Source organism: Coturnix japonica, chromosome 6 (assembly GCF_001577835.2).
Source record: "Coturnix japonica isolate 7356 chromosome 6, Coturnix japonica 2.1, whole genome shotgun sequence".
Lineage (NCBI taxonomy): Eukaryota > Metazoa > Chordata > Aves > Galliformes > Phasianidae > Coturnix > Coturnix japonica.
In genome coordinates this window covers 17313570-17332929 of record NC_029521.1, presented here as the reverse complement: position 1 = coordinate 17332929, position 19360 = coordinate 17313570, and the positions used below count along the sequence as shown (strand labels likewise).

At 38.3% G+C, this 19360-nt stretch overlaps 1 protein-coding gene across 2 annotated transcripts in view; it reads right to left on the bottom strand.

The window, feature by feature from the left end:
- Window positions 1-6149: 6149 nt before the first annotated feature.
- The window catches only part of TNKS2 (tankyrase 2), a 51013-nt gene continuing 37802 nt past the window's right edge, over window positions 6150-19360 (bottom strand). For both annotated transcript variants that reach the window (XM_032445282.1, XM_015866891.1), the window contains exons 12-27: window positions 18865-19036; window positions 18117-18196; window positions 17540-17685; window positions 16956-17121; window positions 16612-16831; window positions 16109-16218; window positions 15275-15463; window positions 14247-14499; window positions 13502-13584; window positions 12827-12947; window positions 12001-12098; window positions 11527-11601; window positions 10406-10511; window positions 9652-9838; window positions 8704-8860; window positions 6150-8385 (exon numbers count right to left, since the gene is read on the bottom strand). In XM_032445282.1, the coding sequence (XP_032301173.1) occupies window positions 8323-8385; window positions 8704-8860; window positions 9652-9838; window positions 10406-10511; window positions 11527-11601; window positions 12001-12098; window positions 12827-12947; window positions 13502-13584; window positions 14247-14499; window positions 15275-15463; window positions 16109-16218; window positions 16612-16831; window positions 16956-17121; window positions 17540-17685; window positions 18117-18196; window positions 18865-19036 (2226 nt within the window). In that variant the 3' untranslated portion in view covers window positions 6150-8322. The remainder of the gene's footprint in view (window positions 8386-8703; window positions 8861-9651; window positions 9839-10405; window positions 10512-11526; window positions 11602-12000; window positions 12099-12826; window positions 12948-13501; window positions 13585-14246; window positions 14500-15274; window positions 15464-16108; window positions 16219-16611; window positions 16832-16955; window positions 17122-17539; window positions 17686-18116; window positions 18197-18864; window positions 19037-19360) is intronic.

Here is a 19360-nt window from a genome sequence, read left to right as displayed (position 1 = left end):
TACAGGAGATGAATTGAGGGTCCAAAGCCAGGCAAGCACGCGTGGCTTTCAGCAACAGGACTGCTGAAATCTCACTGAAAAAAGCTGTAAGTCTACAGCATAAAAGCTGTTCATGTCTTACAACTGAAGGCAATTAGGTTCCCTAAACCTGGTCTGAAGAAGGGATGATTTAAAACAAGCTAACAGAAGCATGTCCCTTAGCATCATGGACAGGGAATCAGGCAGAACAATCAAGGTGACCCAAGATTGCTTCCAAATTCTGCACACACATTTCCTAGTGTCTGCAGAAGATGCAAGGCTGTCCCCAGCAGCACCTCAAAAAGACTGATGCCACAGCCATCAGAGAAACAGAACTTGGGTTGAGTTCTGACGGAACTCAGCTCCTCTGAGACAGGCTTGGACAAGGCAGTCTATGATCAGGAAAACAAAATGGTGACTACTTGGAGCTGAAGAGAGGCTCCTAGAAAATAAAGTGGGATTGCTACTCCAACTGCATCATCTGGTACTTTTTTTGTCAAGAAAACCCACAGGAGGCTGCAGTGAAAAGTGTCAAAAGCTGTCATTGTAGACAGGCAGCAAAAACACTCAGTTCACCATACATGCTGCCAAATGAAATACAAGTGCTATGTAAAAGGCGAAACAGATACAATCATACTTAACAGCAAGATGAAATGACTGTGCATTAAACTGCACACAGAGACACAGCCTTCTACTCTTTTCTTTAATACCTGTAATTAACTCTGGCAGATACTTCTAGCAGCTGTTCCTGGGCTGCTCCCAGCAGCGCTGACCATTTAGTGGAGCAAGGCTCCAAGTTTTGGAGCATTCCCACTCCTTCATTGCAGCAAAGGGGCACAATCATCTGGTTTTGACCTCTGGTTCTAAAGATCACCAAACATTTGAAATCTTTGTTACAGAGAACTGATTGCAGTTCTGTTCACATCCTATCTGTAAATGCTCTGAATTGCATTTTCTGGGCTCGGCTTGGGTCAGATCTCTCTTTAGCTACTAGTGCAACTTCTGTGGGCTCCAATGGAAGGTCACTCAAGTTGATGTGTATGTGTGCACGCACACGTGCAAGCTCATCCCAGTGAAGCACAACTTTCCTCAAGTGAAATTAAGAGTTTACTGCAACTGCTGCTGCTGCTCTTGATTAAGATTTTAAGTGGAAGAGGTCAGACCAAGAGGTATGATTTCTGCCAGCTCTCTTAAACCAACAAATCCACGTCACTGCCAACAGCGACTGAAAAATGGCAGGATGCTGAAGGGAGAAAGCCCCCCACAAATATCTATTAAAATGAGCCACAAACACAATGCCAATGTGGAAAGTCAGGGGGATATGCAAATGCCCGCATGTCCCAGAAACCCTAATCCTATCAAGAATGCAGAAGATGTTAATTTGACCATCTTTCACAGCTCATAAATCTATCTGTAGCAAAGCCAGGCTGCCAGATGTCATCAAGCAGCACTTCTTTGATGCTGGCACTTTCAGCACAGATGCTGATCATGCCTCAGTAAAGACCAATAGGGAGCATTGTATGCATGGCCTTGAGAGCAGCTTCTCACATTTTGCTACAATAGGGGAAAACAGTGGGAAATGTGAATGACTGATTGTCAGAACTGGTGGTCTCCCTTATGCTACTTTCCACATACAGAGCTATAGATTTCCCATTCATTTTACAGTGTTAATAAGCAGATTACTCTTATCTTATTCTTAACAATTAGTGGTATATGCTTCTCAACTTAATTTCTTGAATTCTAAACTATAAATACAAGTGGGTGCAGTTCCCTTCTTGGTATCAAATAATCCTTATTCTGAAACTGCTGAAAACATCAAACATCTTCTGCATGATCTTACTCTCATGATTTTAACATCAAGAATAGAAATTTCCTACTTCAAAGCGGGTACAGTTCTCAAAATCAAAGAAATACATACACACATTTATCCTACTCAAATATAAGGTTGAAAATTGCCCAGTGCAGTTTAGGTTCTTTATTATCAACCCAGATCAATTTATTTTGCTTTCACAGGCGTGTATGATAAAGAACAACAGCGTGTGTGTGAAGGTCTTACCTAGCAGTAACCTGGAGAGATCTTCCTTCCATCCAAACTGGAATGCCTTTCAGCTTCTTGCTGGATCTTGCAGCTCTCTGAGCTCTGGACTGAAGCAGAGTCCAGCTCAGCTGGAAAAAGAAACCAGGCACAGTTACAGAGAAAGCTGCAGAGAAAGGAGTGGAAAGACAGGACGATCAAAACAGACAATTACAGGCTGACTGCTATCTATAGGCCCAGAGATCCTAACGGAAATTACATTTTATGTAGGACTTATACATCCCCGCCACATGCTGTGAGATGGCCTGCTGAGCCCCCGGGGCTCTGCTTGGGAAGTGCCATTGCAGCCAAGCTGTGTGCACAGCCTTTTCTCTGCAAGGCCACGCTCTGAATCCTGGTCTGACCTCCATGTAGTAATGACAACACAGCAACGCTTGTTTTTCCTCTTCAGGTAGCAATGTGAAATTAGAACTAGTTCAGTTGAATCTACCAAGACTGAGTACAAATAGATGTAGGAATTCTACCAGGTTGAAAGAGATAAATGCTATGAAAATGAAGAAATCAGAATAAATTTTTTAAGCTATATGAGACACATCATTGATTTGCTTGGGGAATCCCGGTTACATTTTACCTTCAGAACTAGATCCAGTAGGACAAGTAAATTGTGCCTGTTTGTTCCAGTTCGTAACTTAATAGTATCTGAACTGCTGAATTAACAAAGGCAGTTCTGATGAATTTTTCTGAAAATACTGAAATTCTCAGACAAACAGATGGGATTTTATCCCCTTTACTGACATGAGAACATTGCTTAACATAAAACCAGGAATCTGCTCAGTGAGTCCAACCCTGCTGCCTTAGCAGTGTTCCAGTCGAGTAAAGACAGTGAGCCACCAAATCCCCCAAACCTGTCCTCTGTACTGCAGAATCAGTCCAGCCAAGTAGACATTTTAAACATTATTTTAAAAATGGTTTTTAAAGGAAAATATGTTATTTATTGGTATTACAATAAAGCATCTGTAATACATAACGATTCACCCTATTACACAACCGATAACATTTAAGCTATTAATTGTACAACATTGCATCATTACTTATTCTTCCTACAAAAGCAAACACAACCCAAACTTGACACAGGAGGCATTTAAGTCACACACTGATTTAAAGTTCCCTTCTGAAAAGCTGGCTGTTCTGGGATAGGGGAGGGCTCAGGTAGCAGGCAGTGGGCACACCTAACACGTAATGCTTTGCTTGCAGACCACTCCCTGAAGGTTCTTGGCTATTAAAAGCTGCTGTGTGTGTAATGTCAGACTCTTGTGTCTCTTGCAAATTGTTCTCATGATTTCATGATGTCTCCCGGACTGCTTCCATCCAGCGGCACACCAGGTGTTTTGACACATAAAGCTATCCAGAACTGGCTTTAAAGCCTGTCTCTGTATAAATCTTGCCATTTATATTAAATGTAAAATTCTGTTTAGTCGTTCCAAGTATGAAATATCTTATAATTTTCCTTTCTGTCATTATACAAGCATCTTGCTTCCTGTTATCATTGACACAGTGAACTTTTAAGAGCAGTCCCATCCATAATATATGACTCCCATTAGAACTCCACCCTTGGACTAGTTGCCATGTGCTGGCACGCACACTTTTGGTGCTGTTTGCAGGTCTGATGATACAAAAGCTTACACAAAGAGGTTTTAGAGATAGCTGGAACACTTACGAGGCAGATCTAAATAGGACTTTGCAGAGAAGGCTCACTATAAAGTTGTATTTTTTCAATTTCAGAAGTTAGCAATATGACTTATTCTTCCCCAGCTTAATGAGCAGCAGTTCTATCATACACGATTGCAATGCATCAGTAAAACACTTCAATCAGGGAAGCACTGTTCATCAGGCATTGCTAATCACACAGATTTGCCTATCCAAATATGACTCTTTCAGACTGCTTGGTAGTTCATTCTATCATTAATTAAAACAATAATTACAGTAACTGTAATTAGTAGCTTCCAGTTTTAGTATGATAATTACAAGCTACTAAATGAAACACTCTCCTCAGTTGTTTCATAATTATTATATACACTAATTGATTTACCCTTATTTTTGCAACAAAATCCATTTTTTCCTCCATTGACACTATTTCAGTTCTTCCTACATCAGTCTCATCTTCCTGCTTACCCAGTATTTACCCGTTACTTTACCAGGTTAGCAAATCTACAGCTCTCTGTGTGACCTACATTGCCCAGGGCCTTGCTAAACCAGGACATTTCCTGTACTCTGTGTTCCCATCCATGGACACCTGAGCTGAAACTTACTTCAGTTGCACTTGTTCCTCAAGTCAGCTGAACTTATTCAGCAATTTTCTCACGATTACAGGAGAGATGGAAAGAAACATCTAATCTCCACTTCCTTCTTCCAATTTTCTGGCTGCACTGAAGTCCCCGACACCACCTGCATACGTCCTACCCCTTGACAGCATCTGCACAGGCGATTTAATGTGGTACATTCATTTAAGGTATGAGCTGCTGCGTTGTTTTGATTGGCACTTGTCTCTGATAGCACTTCCCAAACAATCCTTCTAAGAACTACTGCTTAGGATGTTTGCCTTCAGGTTTTGAATCCTATTTCTTTTGCTTGCACACGTTATTTTCCAGGTCTAAAGTGATGGTTTTGAATGGGCTGCAATTTTCTCCTTACAACCATTTGAGCTCTTAATGAGGGCAGCTATTCTGAACTCCCTGTAATGTCTATACACCAACATTTGTTTCCCATTTTAACTCAAAAAATGAGACAGAAATAACCATAACTTTACAGTACCCTTACAATTTGCATTTCTTTCTTCAAAGGTGAATAGCGTCCCTCCCCCCTCCTGTCTTCTCTCAGTTATCAACCTTCCCCTTTTCAGAGCAGAACACATTAACTCCAAACCAGTCATCTACGTGCTTTTAGTCTCGCTCCCTGTTCTGGCCGCCTCCAGCTCCCCCTGGTCACCTGGGGGAGGCACACAGGCAGAGTGAAAAACTCCCTGTGCTCCAGAGCACCATTCCCCAGCACTGCTGGCGAGGGGCAGCTCCAGGCAGGTGCCTCCCTGCACCCCTTCAGCTACAGCACTGCCCCTGCTCAGCCACTGCAGCTCCAGTGTTATTGCTCCTCTGTAGTGAATGAGGTAAGGGAAGAAGCGTGTGTGTATGGACTGATAAATATACATGTACAGACACACAGCATGATGCTTAATGGGAATGTTCAGGGTAGAAAAGACAGAAGTAACTCCTTTTATACAATTGTCTCCATTCAAAATCAGTGCCACCACATCTCTTGAACACTGGACATGCACTGCACAGATAAATCTTAGATTACACACAGCAGAAGTTACACACAGCAGAAGTCTTGCCAAGTTATTTCTGAGAACTGAAGTCTTACTATGAGTATAGTCTCAAAAAAAACCTAACATTTTCAACTTCTTTAGTTGAAGCAATTGTTTTTACACCAATTACTTTACAGAATGCAGAATGGAAAGCTGAATTTACTTTTTCGTGTTTCTGGTAACAACCTAGAGAGGCAAAGTTTTCAAAAACGATTTTCTTTGTAATTACACTCCTAAGATCACCTTCTGTCTGACTACAGATTTACTCTCCTGCCCTCTAGCGACCGTCTCTGTTTACATCCTCTGTTCAAGTTCGGTTTTGGAAACCTATCACACAAACACTCCTATCAAGAGAACTATTTACTTGTTACTACCATTAAGTTGCCTATCGCACTGCTACTGATGCACTAACCTGAAAGGTCCAAATTCTCAGGCTGCTCTTCATTTTACAGAAGCAACTCAAGGCCATTTTCTTCCAGCTTAAGACCAGATGATTTGGTTTTAGATGCATAACAAATCCAGACGGAAGTTTCACCTTACTAGAACATCTGTTAAACACTGTCAGCTAATGCAGTTAGTTAGCGATACACCAAACCGCAAGTTTCCACAGAGTTGACAAGTTTTTGTCCACACTTCTCTAATGCAATTGATTTCCCCTCTGCTAATGTAGTTTGTTATATCTTGCATGCTAACATTCAAAACAACGGCTTGACACACTACATCTGTAATTACTCATGCTACCAGAAAACCAGTGAATCAAGTTTATTTAGTGTTAAATGAATATGGAATGTTATACAGTACATGTAAAGACACTTTAGGATGAGTAAAGCAGAACTAATTGCACACAAGATTAAAGATTCACCTCAATAGTCAATATTATCAAATCATTACAGCTTCCATCTTCAGAGTGCAAGGTATGTCATGCAAAAAAACAGCTCAAAAAATCCCCAAACAGACAAAACCAGTGTTGTGGTACCACTTAAATCTATCATACCACAATATTTTACAAGACATTAGGTGATCATTCATAGAGAATGAAGCATTTTTGCAATAACAAAGAAGTTTTAAACATACTTAACAGGTTTTGCATGAACACCAATTCCAGCGTTACTACACCAAAGGAACAGGCAACATGCTGGGAAAAGTACCTAAAAATCAAAGCCTTTTTTATTCATAGCCAATATTACTTTGTGCAAGAGATAAGTTATGCAATCTTATTACTCAGATTCCCCACATAACTGGGTAAGGTTCAATACATTTTTACATAGAGCATAATCACATAACCACCACATCAGCAAGACGTTTTCATTATCTTGACCAGTTACTACATTTAAAACCATGGCATGATAACATGGCCAGCAACCAAACTGCCTTCCGGGACACTGCGCTGCATGTAGAAATATAAAACAACTCAAATATACTCTCAACCACTTCAAACCCAAATGAACTCTAATTGGTATTTACATATTTTTGAAATATGTAGACAAAAACTGCAGACGGAAGTAGAATACACATGAAAGCTATGACAGGGCCGACTGAACCCATCAGCGCATTCAATGATCCTGAATGCGACTTGGCAGGGGGCGATACCTTTGGCACTCCTTTTCCACAGCAGTGGCCTCAGCAGAGCACTGTGGACAGCGATCACCACGGCAGAACTGCTGGTCCCACTTCTGCACTGCTCATCCAGCGGCCTGGGCACGAGGGCCCTGAGCTGTGCCCCCGTCAGCTCCACTCAGCCAGAAGCACTACAGGTAAGCACGCTGCTAGGCAAGCACTTCAAATGCAGCTTGAACATTAACATGGAAGAAACACAAGAGATGACAGGATGGTTTTAACATTTCCACCTCGCAAGACTCACATCTTGAGGGCACTGACAAGGAGATGCATTCAGCAAAATAATCATATGGAGAAGGCCAAGCTGCCCGCCTTCACATTAGGAATGAAGCATTTAACTTCCTGGCTTAAATGGAAGCAAGAGGAACTCAAGACAGACCTCCTTGAGGTTAATTTGCCAACTACATTCAAGAAAAATAATTTATTAAAACTAACTTGCAAGGTCTACTAGCCTTGAAGGGAGGATACGGTTCAACTATAGCTACAGTTAAATAAAAACTTCAGAAGACATTTTACAGAAATTAGAAGACGAGACTCTATAAAGAGGTGGAAAAGCACCCAAGCATTCAGCTGGAATATTTTCATAGCCTATCACTCTCAGGAATGTATATTTCATAAATAAAACTACGGAACAAAAATTTGAATATTCAATCTAAAGTTGGCTATTTCTAAACTTCTCCAGATAAAATTCGTTTTCTCCCTCCCAAACAAATGATAAACCCTGAAATAATTGGCTTTTCAAATCTATTGCGCATGAGCAAACAGGTGAACAAACCAACATCTGGAAAAAACCATTTTGTACAAGGTTGCAGTTCTAAAACACGTATATTACAAAGCAATGTAAATAAATACCAAGCTAGTACAAAAGCTCTTATTTACAGTTTTACAAATGAAAACATTTTCAGTGTAAATGCAGTGTTTTAAAGAACACAATATTAGTAAAACAATTTCCTGTATAGAGCATCATAATTTCTGTTATATTTCAATGCAGTATTGTATAAAACCATCGCTTCAAGTTAATTTTTGTTTATAATTTAGTACAGGCAAACTGCAGTTTACGCCTGGAATGGTATCCGTTAAAGTGCTGAAAAAAGACAATTCTGAAATTTTAGAAAAACATACTATACATTATTAAAGCTTCATCAAGTCAAAAACGGCAGATTTTATTCACATTTGCTACCAACACCACCTGTGGATGGAAGATTTTTTTCTCAACAACTCATTGCAGTTAACAGGATGGCAGCCATCGGTATCTTCACATCCAAGTCTGATGGTTTCTCACACAAAATTTATCTTAAGCTTCAGTGGTGGCTTCAGGTTTCATGATCTGGTAAGTAATCAAGTATTCTGGATAAGCCTGAAAGAGTGACACACACATTCTTTATTAAGTTTACGTTTTCTGGATACATTCAGAATGTTTGTTAGAGAGGAAAAAAACCAACATGTTTATGTCAAAGAAAAGGACAAAATGTCAAATGGTAGAATGCCTCGAGTACTCAGGCAACAAAGAAAACTCATGTTCGGCCACAGCTGGAGATTAAGACAAAAGCTACTCCTAGCACATGGAATGTAAGGTGAAAACAAAACAACCACAACAAACCCTCACAAAAGGCAAGACACTACATCACCCTAAAATAATAAAAGTCTGAAAATGCAAACCAGAAGAGCAACTTACCTGCTCCCCTCTGTAGATGACATATTCTGCCAATGCCAGTCCATTGACACTGGGTCTCCCAGTAACTGAGTGATGTCCAGGGGGAGAATGGGCCATTTTCATAGCACTGAACTGCAGGAAAGACTTGCCCAGCGTTACACGACAGAACAACAACTGTCTGTGTTAAAAGGGGAAAAAGAATCATGACTACAGAATGCTTGTACAGCACTAGAAAGACAGTCTTCATAATTTTAAACTGCTGCTTGAGAACTGCGGCACTTTGTGGACACTTTGGATGGCGTTGGTAGTTTGCAAAACTCTGAAATTTTATTTCCCTTTTAATTTTCTATGGGTCCCCACTCCCTAACTATTCATGCTAACATCATAGTGCACTAATGCTCTAACATTAGATTTCAGTCTGACATTCTCTAGACCTCAAGAAGATTCTTCTTTTTATTTGAGAGTACCAGAAGATGGCAACAGTATAAATACAGGCACACGGACTCAAGGATGTAAAAATGTAGGTAGTGGCAGGGATTGCATAAATCCATGTCTATACTTTAGCGCTTGAAGCAGCAGTGACATGGTAGAGATGAACTCTTCCAAAGTGCATTCTCCTCAACACAGCATCTGAGCATCACTAAGTTTTTCCATGTCTCTATAAACAGGCAATCAAGTGGACAGCACACTGACACTGCTACATTTTAAACACAAGCAGCTAGCAGATCCTCCTTGTTCTCTACCTAAGTCTGATTTTTAAGGGCAAAGGCTTATTTATATACACTGAAGATGGTTGAACGCTCTGTAATACAAATACCAAAGTTCTTTGATCATCTCTGCTAGGCTCAGTGTATAGCAAGGCCTGGTTACCAAGGAAATCTTTTCTCACAGAATCTGCTAACTTACACACTGTGTTGCAGACCAGCAAATCAAAATTAGATTCCTTTATGTTATTCCTTCATAACTTACCTATGGCAAACATAACAAGATCTATCTTTGTGAATTGGACATCCAGTGCCACCTCCAATCCCATACACATACTGATTGCTTTTGGAAGAATTTTCAGCAAAATAAATTCCAGCTCCAAACATGCCACCTATATAAGCGTGTCTTTCATCAAAGCCTTTGTGAATGATTGCGTTCACAAACGGGGAGCCTAAAAGAAGGGAAGTATAAATATTTAAGTACAGCACTTGGAAATTTATAACAATTTTACTATCATCCCCCAACTTTTTTTCTTTTTGGCATACCATTTCCACACACACACAGAAGGAAATCAATCTCCAGCAACTGTGAGCTCCAATTTACATGACAAGATTGCTGAAGATCTTATGCAAGGGATAGGAGCTGAAACATGTCAGCTTATCATATATTTACAAAGGTTACTATCTCAAACAACTCTTGCTATAGGAGAAGGCTCAGTGAACCTGGATTCCCTTCAGCATGGCTTCATATCATAGATTCTGGATTTCACCGCTACATAAATCCCATTCTTGACACTAAGTGGTATTTAAAAAAGAAGTTAAAAAATACACTCCAAACAAAACTGTGCAGCAGCTGTCTAAAGCATTCTTCTGTTTGTCTCTCCAATGTTCTTTTTCACCACTTATTTACTTGCAATTAACGGTCATAAAATTTAGACCTCAAGAATAACCAACAGAAACCCTCCACTAAAGAGTACTGATGGTTAAATGAGTATCAAAGACACATCCCAGCATCTCACCATGAAACAGCATCCTTTCATTAGCATGGTTATGATTCTCTTCAGAGACTTCTTTCCTCCTGTGAGTGTATCTTTCCCACAGCTTTTTGTTGCAGACTTTCTGAATCTGAAACAGTAAAAACTTAAGTTTCACCTCCAAACTCAAAACATGTGTTGACGTGACAGATTTTTAACATACATTAATTATACTTCAACACTTTAAAATGCTTAAGGAATATTTAATTATTTCTTTCCTTAAAACTCAAGAAAACACTGGAATTCTCTAATTTATCCTCACAAGTATTATTCCAGTTTGGTACTGAGTAAATTGTAACTATATGTTTAAAAGTAATTGATTCTTAATTAAACATCTTAAACCTTTTTTACATTTAGCAGGTCTAATCACAATTATACCTCGGTATCCTTCCAAGAGCAGATTGATAAAGCCACCTATATAAAGTAGAGTTCCCGTGGAAAAATACTTGTCAAAGCAAGTAAGTAAGGTACCCTAAGCAGAGGTACACTGAGCACTAACAAAGCCTTGTGTGTGTAGATAATGCATCTATTCTACCAGAGAAGTGTAATATTAGGTTAGCATAAAGTTTATATTTAAGAAATTAACAGCTTATAATTTTAAACAAAACAACAATTTCCCTAGGACAAAATGCAAACTGAAATTCTAAGAAATTATTTAAAGGAAGGTTGTCTACTTCCTGTTGTTTTAAGCTGCTTTGGTTTTAAATCAAGCCATATTAGGTCCCTTTACTTCCATGCCTCAAAAGTTTTGTTCTTGCTTCTTGCTTCCTGCTTTTCCCTGACATCTCCTAAAAAGAAGTAAACCTGTTTACTATGAAACCTTCTATATTTTTCTTCAGATATTCTGTAATTTTCTGTGAGGTCCTTTTATGTCAATTTCTCTTTCACTCTTTTTTTAATATTTATTGACCTGTAAGTAGTTTTTCCTGTGTCACCCTATTATTTGAATTTCCCTGGAGGACCATCTTTTCCCTGTGCATGTCTCAGAATGATGCACCTCTTCTGGAATTCAACAAACAAATGCAGAACATTTTATGGTCAAGTTAGGGTAATTTCAGCCAGAACACTGAGGGTGTAACCATTAGACATGACAACATGACAGTTACCTTTAAAATGTTGTATCTATTGAAGACTCCCCCAGCATGTCCTCCATCTCTGTGCTCTCGGACAGTACTCTGCATCTGAAGATTGAGAAAGATTGCCTTTATTCTGTTTGGGCTATTGTTTCTTCATAAATGTCTTGTATAATTACTGCACTTTAGAAGGAAGTGACTTAAACATGTGCCTTAACAGGCAGGCAATTGGTAGCATAGAATTTGTGTTATATGCAAGAGATCTATATTGTAGGGTTTTAAAAACGCGACTAGCAATAACGATGTTACTAAGAAAAAAACAGAAATCTCATGAGCATGGACTGTAAAAGTGGTATAATTAAGATAGAAACTTGAAGTATCCTTAATGCAGGTTTACTACTACACTTACAGACGTTAATCACATTGAAATTGTCTAGCAATGCTTTTTTGGCCACATCTGCAGCAGAACTAACAAAAAATACTGAGAAGCTACAAAGAAGGGCATACCTCCTCTTCTACTGACTGAAACTCCTTATCTTCAGAGGAAAGATCTATGAGAAGAGTTCCGCTGCTGGAGGTGTTTAGAGTCAGGTATGGGTTAAGTCCTGTGAATACAACAAAACATGACAGCAGTTTCACAAACTGCTTTAAAACTGCCAGTTTGGAATGATCACCAGTAACAGAGTTTTAAGAGATCCATTTTCTGAAAACACATTTTACAGGATGAAGAGTTTTGCCAAAAATAAGGCAGCAAACATTTGCAATGATTTACGCTGTCTCCCATCAGCAACATATATTTTTGAGGATGTCAAAAATCCCTCAAACTACTTCACTGGTTTCAATCAAACTTTTTCTGTATTTCCTTCCATAATCCTTCCCCATACATTACTATGGAAATATAAATGCCATTAAAGCATAGCAGCTGTGTTTGTATACAGATTAAAATCATTTCTTTATCTGAGGATGCTGATCATTCATTCCATCCATGTGACTGTGCTTAACTTGGTATTTCCAACATACATGACAGGGCAAGGACTCATAAGCCGCTGCCTGCTTCAGAGTTTATTTCAACATTAGGCAGTGGAAAAGCAGGCAGCTTGTCCTTTTGCAGAGCCCCAGAGTCTGGAACTGCTGATAACGCCATCATAGCAAACAATCAGCCTGTAGTGCTTACAACACAAACACACTGCAGTATATGAGCACAGGAGCAAGATACAGAAAATTAACAAAACCACGGGCAGACAACAATGCCACCGTCTGGGAAAATCTGAACTGTTAATGAAACAGATTCTATAAAAGCAGTATTAGATAATAACGTGAAACAAGTACATACCTTGCTGTCCAGAAATCAGTCTTTCAACTCCTTTAATGATTTTGTGCCTATGGCCATAAGCATTAATTCCAATTTCCTTCAGTTCTTTATGTCCCATTTCAACCAACACATCAAGTGTTATCTAGAATGGGAGACAGATTACTTTTTTGTACAACAGCATAAACAGAACAGCACAACTGCCAATGACAGCAGAAACACACATCACAACTGCTGAGGCAAAAAGTGAGCTGGAAAATATACATGACTTAGGATATTATTCTTGTCCTTGGCTCTGACTCAACTGTTTTCTCCAGCCCTTTTCATAGCATATTAATTTGCAGGCAACACACAAGCAAGCAAGTTTCTGACTGAGAAATAAACACAGAAATTGCTCATCAGTATGCACTACTATTCACCATGTATACCACTGAAAGGAAACATGGCAATACTCTCAAACTGGTACAGACAGTCTCGCTTGCATGTTTTACTTATATGCATATAAATATTCATATATATAAAAAACACATCTATATTAACATATATTAAAAATTCCACAAGTATAAACCTTTCCTTCATTCCACCCCAAGTTGGAAACACTGACTTATTTTAAATATACCTAACTACACCATTCTAACCAGTCAGCACTTATTTCCTTGCTTTCTAGCAGAGTATCTGGAAATAAGTGTGCACACTCACCTGTTCTCTCTCAAATATGTCAATCAGATGTTCAAGGCCAAGGTTCCGCACAAACTGATTAATGCTGAAATCTACACCTGAGACTGGATAAAAAGAAAGACCTCAGAAAAAACATTCATGTAGGTACTACATAAATTATACACAATCTTACACTGTCAGTGGCAGTGATGGGAAATAAAGAAATTCCTGGCCTTGCAAAAATAGAAAATAAATATCTGTGTCAACAAAAAAGTGACAACAATCAGTCAACCCTAAGACTCCAACATCTGTGCTCATGTGCACACACACACAGAAGTGGTCTTCTTGCCTCTGAGAGATAAGCAACTACCTACCTAATAGAAATGGGTGTTTGAACAGGAAATATTTTGAGAACTATCATTATAGAAGTAACTTGTTCAGAACATCTGGTCTAAGCTTTTAGAAACTGGAAAAAGTTAGTTGTAGAACAGTGCCTGGTATGGAGTCAAATGTCATTTGATTTCTCTTTTAAGACACAGTTCATCACTCATACAGAAGAAAGGGATTTTTTTTGTTTGTTTTCTCCTCACAGAGTATCTTTAAATCTTGTACTACAAGATTTTTAGACTTCTGCTCTTCATTAATGACAATGTAATGAGTTGTAATGAATAGGGATATTGTGTATGTTCTAAGTCACAGAAACTGCACACATTCAGTGGGAAACTTCACACACATCTTCCATAATACAATGGAAACTGCTCCACATTCTGAATTGAGAAAGTCTCACCTTCTTTTTTCTCCAGAACAGTAGCTCCCTCTGCACTGCTTGCACCAACAACTGATGGAAGTTCAGAAAAGCTACCAGACAAATTGTCAAGACTACTTGCAGCAGATAGACTGGATGGACTGGATGGAACAGATGACAGGGGATCAGCTGTAGAACCTGCTGTCTGAGATACATTTATAACCTGAGGTTTGTAGCAAGACGGTAAGGCAGAAGGAGGCATTGCTGCTGTCAATAATGCGCTGACATCATCTGCCTAAATATCAGAAGACAATTTATTAAAACAGAGGAACATTTCCACAGAGTTGTTTATCCTGAATGCATCATCATTATTCCACAGTTATTCCTAAGTATACTGGAATACAAACAAATGCATATTGGAAAACAGATCTACTTTACAATGCAATTTAACAGAAGCCTTTTATGTGAATAGCACAGATGATTATGTAAAATGCTTACAAATACAAATGGTATTAAGACAAAAAAGTTTTGACTTTGATATTTCCTAAAAGCTTAAGAAACAGTTTAATAAAATTCAGCTTGCAGGAAATACTACCAAAAGCTTCTGGTTTTTTTTCTTTTTTTTTTTTTCCCCCACAGATTTTATGAAATATTATAAATTATATTATATTATTGTATTATAAAACTTGTAGGGAGATATAAGCCATCAAAACCTTAACTGCCAGGCAATGTCCCAAATTCATGTTGCTAAAAAGTTTGCTTACATTTGATTGCTACAGTATTTTTATTTGTTAACATGTAAGTATTGAATTAAAGGCATTAATTTATAAGCATAAATTCTTTTGGTGCTTTTTTCCTCACTCAATTTTGAAATAAGCCTCGAGCAAGAAAATGTTTAAAGGCTTAAAAATGCTCTGCTGACATTCCCTGTCAGACACATACAAACAAGAAAACCCATAGCATTTTCAACTCCACAGGAGTTGCCCTATTAGAACTCTTTTAGAACTGTTTAAGATGAGCTGCCACAAGCAGAAGGTAAGAACAAATTTCCCAAGAACCCCAGCACTTACAGTGACCAGGTCTAAAGGTGTTTGTCCTTCCTGGTTTTTCAGAGTAGGATCAGCCCCGTGTGCCAGCAACAAGGCACAAAGCTGCGTCCTTCCTTTCTGGGCTGCTTCATGCAAAGGTGTGAAAGCCCATTTGTCCGTAGCATTCACACACGCATTATACTTAATAAGTAAAGCTGCCACATCTACATGCTGGAAAAATAAAAACATCAGGTATATCCCAGTGTACTATCAAATATTAGGTTAACTTGCAACTACTGCTGATAACTTCTCTGTAATACTCATTCTGATTTTCCTTATAATGCATTTACTTTGCAAATACTATAAAAGTAAGTTTTAAGAAAAGCTGTTTTCTTCCTGACCTATTACATACTGGTAAAAGGCTACAATTCTCTTTGGAGAATTGTAGGGGTGAGAAAAAAAGATTACAACAGAATTCAAAGCCAGGAGAATTAAAGACTTGATCCAAGCACCCAGATCCTGAGCTACAAACAACCAGTATCTCAACACCTGGAGATTCTGTTGATAAAACCAAATTGGCACAGGCATGGAAATGAATTTTGTGGAACACCTCTTCAGTTGCTGAATGCGTTCTGAATGTGTTCACATTCAGAAAACTGAGCTCTGTCAATTCATACAGCTGTTGTACAAATTCAAAGAAGTCCTTGCATATGACAATAAGCTTACTACACAATTGAATTACTTCTCTTTTTTAATAATAAGACTGCATTACGACTCAACAGCTAAAGCTTTCTAGAGTGTATTGGCTCATAATGCTGTCACTGAAATGCACTGCATTTTTAAAAGTAATATATCTCCAAAGTCCAATATATTTACCCCGTAAGATGCAGCGTTATGCAGAGGGATCAAACCTCCTTTATCCTGAGCATTCACATCTGCTCCATGCTGTAACAGGTACTCGGCAACTTCCAAATTGTTGTAACCGGCTGGAAGGGTACAAAAGAACAGAATAAATACAACGTACCTTTAAAGAACACCTCAACAAGCTGCAGAGAATGCTAATTCACTTAAATTATTTGGAAGTGAATATGTCCCTTCCAGAGAAGACAGCACGTTATCTGTTAGAGAAGACAGCTTCATCATACTTAAGGCTAACAGATTTTAAAACCTCTGTCAATATATGCCCAATAAAAGACCCTCTTGGGCCAGACAGAACAAGAAATTGAACAGTTTAGAAGAGTGGAGGAACAGAACACTGATATGCATAGAATTCTATATTAAGGGCTTAAGATTGAGGCTAACATCAAACTTACTTAGAGATAGCAAATAAAGCTACAACAACTTACTACTAACCCATACCAGTTAAACTGAACACTGACCTGCTAAATGCAGTGGTGTCGAATGCCGTCCTTGTGTGTCCCGACAGTTGACATTGTCAGGTGAACACAGCTTTTTAACCCGGGCCAAACAACCTTTCTTAGCAGCATCTAGTAGAGCTGCATCTCCTCTAAGTAGGTCTTGAATATCAGTATCACCATCTTTAACAAGGTCTAAAGGAGTATTTCCATCTCTGTTTTTCTTTGTGGGGTCAGCTCCATGCTGTGCACACAAAAAAACAGGTGCTGAGTACACACGTATGCAGAATAAATATTGAGAAGTACAACAACATTTCAGGTTGAATAAGAAAGAATAGAAAGTAACCTCCCTCAAACATGCGTAATACCTGCAATAGGAGTTTGCAGATCTCATATTTTCCTTTTGCTGCAGCTTCATGTAAGGGGGTAAACTTCCACAAGTCAGCTACATTGACAACTGCACCATGTTTAACAAGCAGCTCTGCAACCTCATAGTGACCATATGAACAAGCATTATGTAAAGGAACAAGACCTCTGGAAAACAAATAATTAAAAGGCTATCTTAAAAATGATAAATAGAATCCCTTTTCACACACAGATATGAACCTACAGCACAACATACATTAAACAATTAAATTGTAACAAAAACCCTTTTAAGAAAAATACATTGTCCACAGTAGACTAAAGCAGTAGAAATATCTGCTACCAAAGTAGTATGAACACCATCAGCACTGCATAGAAGTATAAACAGAATTTAACAAAAAAATGATGCTAATCTCAAGCACTGCAAAATGTTTTCTGGATATTTTGACAGTTCCATTGTAACTGAAGCGCCCACGGAAATAAATGGCTGACTGAAAAAAGATGGGATGCTGTCGGCTATCAAAAGACAAAAGCTCACGAACATAAGAAGTTACAACAGCCACGAAAATATACAAGTTTGATTACTTACCCCTTATCTTTTGCATGCACATCAGCTCCATGCTGAAGAAGATATTCAACAACAGACACCCTATTGTATCCAGCTGCAAAATGAAGTGGTGTAGACTGACGCCCTTCAATATCTCTGCAGTTCACACTTTGAACCGTACACAGTTTCTATGAAACCCAACAGAGAAAATATGCATCACTACACATAGTATATATATAGTGTAGAAACATGGTAAATTTAGTCATAAAATGGTCTTATATGTACCCAATTTTGAAATTTTTCTTTCATTTTAAAAACTGGTTTTTAAATAGAACTTTCACTTTTTATAGGTTGTATCCCCTGAAAAAAAAATTGCCTTCTCTTCCCAATCCCACATCTGTGACATATGTATGTTTTTAATCTAAGAACTGAATGCAAATTGAAGAGGTGGTGGACATCAAATTTTGTTATCCATAGTTTTTGCACAATAGAAAGGTATTAGAGCAAATCATAACTTCACAGAAAGCAGTGAGAAAAGCTATTCATTTGTTTGTCTTTTCTGAGAAATGACAGTCTGGCATGTAATTCCCACTTATTTTTGGGACAGGATTAAGCTTACTTTTACAGTATCCACATCACCAGCCTTCGCAGCCTCCAACAATTGTCTATCAGCATCTGAATTACCTAGAGGGATTCCTTCTGCAAAAGAAATGACATTGTATGGCAGATGATTAATTGTACACAGCTGAAATAATTTAGGATAGGAAATAATTTCTGTATTTCAGGAATTTAAAGGAAGTCAAGGATTTAATGGAAAAAGCAATAACAGACAGGTTTTGTATTTTTTTTATGTACAGCTGTAGCTATTAGCTCAACAAGTGTTTAAAAAGTTGCCTACAGGAACATGATTCCTACCAATTTTAAAGTGCTGTGAAACCAATCAAAGTTTCAGAATCAGACTAGTCTGAAGAATCTTACTTACACATATAGTATCTAAACCTTACTCAATAAATTCTACATTTTTTCTTTTTAAACCCATTTTCCACTTACAAGTCTGTACCCTCCCTTCTGTATATCAGGACTTACACAAAATGGTTCCAGGTGGTTATACCATTTAACATTCTGAGCAGCTCCAACAGTCTGCATACCAATACTAGAGATTTAACCGTATCTATAAGCAGGACCTTTCCATGTGCATTTGGTTATGGAATAAGAATTGAATAACTGAAGACAGCTTTTACCTTTTGTAAGATGTACTTTTTTGTTGTTGTTTGTGCTTACTATTATTCTTTGACAGAACTGAAAATACCAAGTAAAATTTGCTATCACGTTACTTCCTAAATCCATCTTGAATAAATCAGCTGTACCTTGCAGTAGCTGTTGCACACTTTCATTCCCCATTTGTAAGGCTGTAAAGCCCTGCAGAGACACGATGGAAGGATCACATCCAGAACTCAACAGCAACCTGCAAGTCTGGAGGTGACCACAATGTGCTGCTCTGTGAAGAGAAGTCTGGCCAAGGTTATCCAATGCATTAACCTAAAGATAAAACAGAATCTTTAGAATATAATCTTAAAAGAAATAAAAACATCAAAACACTTAAAGCTATTTTCACTGCTGGCTGGGAGTGTTTCACAAGTATTCTTTCTACACTGATTAGAATAACATTCAGCATATTTTCAAAGGTCACGGCATTTCAAAAGATAAGATGAACAATAGCTGTTCATAAGGTTAGAACTGCATTTATAGAGGAAGAATAGACTCCTGTTAGAATTACCGGAATAATCCCACGTGCATGAACACGTGTGAACAAATAGTTACAGCAGTTTTACCACACATAGAAGTAGTCTGTAATTTTCACTA